This window comes from Atta cephalotes, assembly GCF_000143395.1.
Source record: "Atta cephalotes unplaced genomic scaffold scaffold00027, whole genome shotgun sequence".
NCBI lineage: Eukaryota > Metazoa > Arthropoda > Insecta > Hymenoptera > Formicidae > Atta > Atta cephalotes.
Window position 1 is genome coordinate 2,874,523 of NW_012130091.1, and position 6,428 is coordinate 2,880,950.

The window sequence follows — 6,428 nt, forward strand, 5'->3', positions numbered from 1 at the left end:
TCATTTGACATTCATTGATCACATGGCACCAACATAAGGTATTATTATAGACAGTCGATATTATAACACCGATACAAATGATAAAGTAGTATTATCCACTGAAGATGTAGTTTGATGCGCAGGTTTTGTGCACAACTAGGCGCTAGTAAAAGGATTCTTAGGTCGGTATTCATAGTAGAGTTTTATTTCAAGACCGTCTTAAGTAATGTCTTAAGATGCTAATGCAACCTTCTGATTGGTTCGTGACTTCTTCTCGGCCAGTATTCATAGTCAAATTTATATTCAAGACCGTCTTAAGTACGGTCTTAAGAAGTCACGAACCAATCAGAAGGCTGCATTAACGTCTTAAGATATTAGTTAAGACGGTCTTGAAATAAGACTCGACTATGAATACTGGCTTAAGAATCCTTTTAACGCTTAATTATGCACAAAGCATGCGCATCAAATTATAGTCACAGATATCTTCAGTGGGTAATATATCTACTATATCATTTGTATCGGTGTTATAATATCGTCTGTAATATCGACTGTCTGTAATACCTTATGTTGGTGCTATGTGATTAATGAATGCCAAATGATGATAAGAAATCGTTGATCATCATTTTGTATTATCAATAATACCTGCAAGAGATAATACGGACAAGATGGATGTGGCGCGACGTCTATGCGATGCGTCGAAATGTCGAATGACTAATTCAATACATTGGAAACGGCAAACGGCCGCGATACGAGACGAGGCGCGGCATAGCCAACTTTCATTCCCGCGTCATCTCATTCGTTGTTGATTCGCGTCATTTAATTGTTCACCGATCGTGCCGCAGGACGGTAGACGTGTGCTCTTAAAAGTCGCGAATAGGAGTAGACCAAAGTTGACGGGAGTTGCACAGGAAAATTAGTGCGAGTGGCGCGTCTCATTTTTATCGGGCTCGTTTGCCATACGGAGTTTGAGGATTTCGCGGTGGAATCGAGACGTTTTCTAAGCTCAAGGCGATGGTACGATGACCGCTCTTGGCTTTCTTGTGTACGCATTCGCCGTAGTGGCAAGCTCGTTCGCGTACTACAGTAAGTACAATTCGATATCAATCACTATGGTGGTACGTACTGTAACTTCCTGGCACGGTACGATACTATGACCCAGCCCATCTCCGAGATAATATGGCGCGCGGTGAGTACTCGCGTCATACGCGAGTACGAGATGCGTAACGCAGCCTGCGTGCGTCATACGACGAATTGTTAGATTCATCCATTTTAGATTTTATCTGTTTTTCATTTTTATTTATAACTTAGATGTGTGCTCTGTTTGCGGCTCAATGTGCCGTGTAATGCGAAACATTTGAAAAATCGGAGTACACACGACATGAAGTTTACATTAAACACACACATAACTTATACGAAAATGTGTGACGTGAAAAATTATTAGATAGAAACCTGTCAGATCTCTGTTGAAATCTGATACGAATTACATATCGTCCAAAATGGGATTTACACGCATTTCATCTGACAGTTCCGTCATTGCGTTATTTTGCAACATAGCATATTACATACTTATATCTAATTGTTATGTGTCTTTTTCTATGATACATTTTGTTTTCAGACAAATCTATCGAAATTAGATTTCGCTAAGTTTCTGCTATAAATTTTGTCAGCAAAATGCAATCAAATGACAGATTAGCTGAATATGATAACATTGACTGTGGAAATTGGATAGAATCTGATGTATTCCATTTAAATTTGTTGAAATGATAGTCTTTAATAGCAAAGCACTTGATGCCAATCTGCTGCAATGTTCAGTTTAAATTTCCTAGCACGCACACGCGCGCGCGCACACACACACACACACACACGCACACGCGCGCGCGCGCGCGCACACACACACACACACACACACACACACACAAACGTACATCTTGTTTAATAGATTACTTACTTCATTATTATGTAATTTGTTGTTATGTAACTATTATTATTGTAAACATAAAATTTTATATTAACACATTAATGATAATTCTATTAAAAAAATCTTTGATGTAAAAATGTAGGTCTAAAAATATTTGAATATTGCATTTTATGTGTTTATTATAATTTAATAATAAAATTTTATGAGGATGCTTTTATACTGTGCGTTTATTTAGTAAATACAAAAGCAGTTTGTTCCCAGTACATATTTTGTCACGAAAATATTTGATAATTTTTGTATTTCTCTAAGGCCCAGTTTCCCAACTCACGGTTAATTCTTAACCGAGGTTCAACTTATTTCTCATCTTTTCTCAATTCTGAAATTAAAAAGAGATAATGAATAAGTTGAATCTCGATTAAGAGTTAACCGAGAGTTATGAAACTGATCTAAGAAGGTATAATACTTTAACAAACATTACGATTGTGTCTTAGATGACGACGAATGCATCTTTCCTCTTTTGGATAGAGCTCAAATAACAGCGACAACCTCCTTGCCTGAAAGAGGACCGAACAATGCTAGGCTACATGGTGAGAAAGAAATGTTTGTTTACTTAGTTTTTACATACAGATCTTGTTTAAGTGATTAGACGTAATTTATTGTACAATTGTACTTTCTATATATATATAATATAAATATATTATATGATACTAGTAGTAGTCTGTTGCTTGCTTTCTATTCCTACGAAGTCTGTCGTTGTCTATATTGTGCACTATATTTGCTTTTCTTTGCATTAATAATAGTACATAGTTACAAATGATTCTGCTAATACTATGCAATACTTCTCAATGAAAAAATTCTGGTAAGAGTCAAGAAATTTAATTAATGCCAATGGTCACTGCTCGCCGCTGCGTTCAATTATAAGAATTAAGTGAGCTGTACATGCTCACTATATGACTCATCGCCCAATCACTTTATACTCGTTTCTCTTCATCTTTATTATGTAGCACTTTAAGTGGAAATACTTATAATAACAATCTTTTGGATTAGAAACAAAACAAATATATAGTATAATAAATTTATATTTGCTTCAGGTGGATCCTAGCAAGTAGCCTGGAGAGTATCTCAAACGAAATATTTTGAAAAGCATTGCTTTTATAGTCAGAGACACATAATTTACGAATATACCAACTGTGACCAGCCAAAGAGTGCATGTACAAACTGTAGTTCAGCGATTTGATTGATGCTTAGCGCCCATATCGTTAGAATGTCGTCAGTCATTCGTTGGGCATTTAACTGGAAAGAGTGGAATCCAAGCGAGCGAGAGTTCGAGCACGTCATTTCTTGTATACAAAGTGACGAGAAGGAAAAACTAAGGAAATTTGTATTTCGTAAGGATATCCGAGCTTCTCTCGTGGGCAGATTATTAATGAGAAAATTTGTGAACGAGTATGCCGATCTTCCATATAACACAATTACTTTCGTCAGAGATGAACACAATAGGCCCGTATTGAAAGATAACTCCACTATAATAAATTTTAATGTTTCTCATCAAGGTTCTTATACGATATTAGCGGGGGAAGTTAGGAACGTGAAAATAGGTGTAGATGTTATGACATTAGATTATAAGGAGAATAAAAACGTCACTAATTTTTTTCGTCTAATGAGTAAACATTTTTCTACAGCAGAGTGGGAGGAGATCAAAGATTCAAGTAAATCGGAAGCCGAGCAAATGGCTATGTTTTATAGACACTGGGCATTAAAAGAAAGCTATGTTAAAGCGCTTGGCGTGGGGATTTTTGTTAACCTAGGAAGTTTAGATTTTCGGACAAATTCAGAATTAAGCGAAGATTTGATCACAACCGACACAGACTTGTATGTAAAAGGAATCAAACAAAATTGGTTATTTGAAGAAACCTTACTTGATTCACAACATTGCGTTGCCGTAGCATTACAAGAAAATGATAATTTATTACGATTACGTAATGAATTATCTCGGTTCGAGATCATGAATTACGATGAACTTATGATACATGCAATTCCACTCTTTCCAATAGATCCACAATTCACAACTCAATATTTTGCAAGACACGAACAGCCATAATTTTATTAACTATCATAAGATAATATTACAATACGCAAAGAAATGTTTCCTAATATGTTTAAAAAAGATGAATTTTATACATATTGTATATTAGTTTAATTATAAAGTAATAAAGCATTAAGAATAATACTTTACAATTCCTTTAATTACCTTACGGACTATAAATAATTTCCCACGTGCAAAATATTACAATAGGTAAAAAAATAAATAACTATTCTTTGCTGATCTTTGTATACAGCAAACATAATATGTCTTTAAAAACGCGCGATTTTTTTTCATTGAAATAAAAAAAAATTAATTCAGAGTGCCTATATTTCATGATATAAGTGTCTGATGTTGTATATTCGTGTTAATGAATATGATTTTGAAAAATAATTTTATTATTTCCCCGAGAAATGTTATGCAATATCGGAGAAATTTTTAAATGTATTCTGCATTCTATTGCCATCTAAATTTGGTTTGGATTTTCAACATACAAGTTTGGTACAATGATATGAGTTAGACTCTGAGTATAAAAGCAAAGTATTGTCAGGATTTATTTTAATTATTTGGCTATGTTCTGTCCCATTATTCGTAAGCACTTTCCTAAGTTTACTTTGAGTTGCATGCATGCATAAATGTTGTGGTGTAGGCGGAAACGCATGGACAGCTAGCAGCTCTGATTTCGGTCAGTATTTAATAATCGACTTGGGCCAAGTGATGAACATCACAGCTGTGGCGACTCAGGGACGATCGGTGCAGAATGAATATGTTATGGAATATCGTATTAGCTATGGTACCAATGGACTCGATTATGTGGATTATAAGGAAGAAGATGGTCATGCAAAGGTAAGCTCGTTCTTTCTCGGTGCCGTTGATCTTCTAATCTTCATTGGGTTTAATATTTTTGCCTTTAATAACAATTGAATGATGGTGAAGCTTTATATAATTAATAAAAAATGTGCATATATATATATATATATATATATATAAAACTGGACTAACGTAAGGCTTGCTTATGCATGCTTGTAGAAAATAATAGAAAATAGTAAAAAAGTGTAATAATCTATAGTGTAATCTAGTGTAATAATCTGTAAATATGTATAGAATAATTGATAAAATATTTTACAAAACTATATTGCAAACAATATGATCAGGTTTGTTACTGGTAAGTATCTTAATGTGCTTTACACACATAGATTTTCATTTGGATAATGCTTTGCACCAATCATTTTTTTTCTCATTATGTGAATACTTATTTTATTAAATATTATATTATTTTTTTCTAACATAAACATACGCATTGGGATGCAAATAACATATATTAAATATAAATTCATACGATAACTGAATAAAAATCTAAATTAATCTTATTTGGAAATATATATTTATGGCTAAAGGACTAGCAAGATTTATCACAAAAATAATTTAAATTCATGATCCTTTCATTATTTCCTATATCCATTTGCATGCTCCGCTTCTACTTTTCTCCTTTTACACATGGACATGGAGCTGGGCTTTACAGGAGATTCCGCGTGGTCACCAGAACTTAGCAGTTACAATCAACATCTTACTATGGAGCTGGGGGACAGATATGAGATACGCAGCATTTCTACGCGAGGGCGGGCGCATACTAATGAATATGTGACAGAATATATTATCCAATATTCGGATGATGGTCAAGCTTGGGCCACTTATGAAACCCAGGATGGTGTAGATGAGGTATTAAATTTCAAGGATAGAGTCTACAATTTGTTTACTCTTACGTATATACAGGGTAATTCTTTCACCCACAACATACATAGTACAACACACACATACACATACACAGAAACATTTTAAATATATATTTTATAATATATAAAATAAATATTATATATATTAGAAAATATATATTATACTATTAAATTATAATACAAAGTTTTTGTTTAGATTTGTAAAATTTTCTGAAAGGATATATTCCGACTTATAAATGAATGCGCATTAATTTAACTTTAGTAATTTCTTTTCATTGTATGTACATTGATAATAAGCATATTATAAAATTTCTAAGTCGTTGCTCTTTCGTAGGAATATTGTAGAAATTCCATTAACGAAATAATTATAAACAAATTTCTCAATTTCGAAAAAAATACTTTGGAATCTTCTGTTTTAATAATCGCTATTGGGGTTTGAAAATTTAAAATAAATCTATGGTGTGGTTATGATATCTGGAAAAGATTATGACATGCTTATTGATAAGACTCATAATACTTGAATTATAAATGAAATATTACTCTATTTGTATTTGTATCATCAGATATACCTTTGTTTTGTAAAATTTTTTTTTTCTATTAGAACAATAGAGCGTAAGTTCTGAATATGACAGATTCAATAGGATAATTAATAAATAATTTTAGTGCTTGGTTATTATCATTTATTTTAAAAAGATATCATTTACATGGTCGTATA

At 33.0% G+C, this 6,428-nt stretch overlaps 1 protein-coding gene across 2 annotated transcripts in view; it reads left to right on the top strand.

The window, feature by feature from the left end:
* Positions 1-998: 998 nt before the first annotated feature.
* The window catches only part of LOC105620537 (neurexin-4), a 10,437-nt gene continuing 5,007 nt past the window's right edge, over positions 999-6,428 (top strand). Inside the window, exons 1-3 of one of the 2 annotated variants that reach the window (XM_012202027.1) lie at positions 999-1,062; positions 2,389-2,484; positions 4,630-4,826. In XM_012202027.1, the coding sequence (XP_012057417.1) occupies positions 999-1,062; positions 2,389-2,484; positions 4,630-4,826 (357 nt within the window). Of the gene's footprint in view, positions 1,063-2,388; positions 2,485-4,629; positions 4,827-5,502; positions 5,700-6,428 lie in introns of both variants that reach the window. The other variant, XM_012202028.1, reaches the window with a different exon arrangement.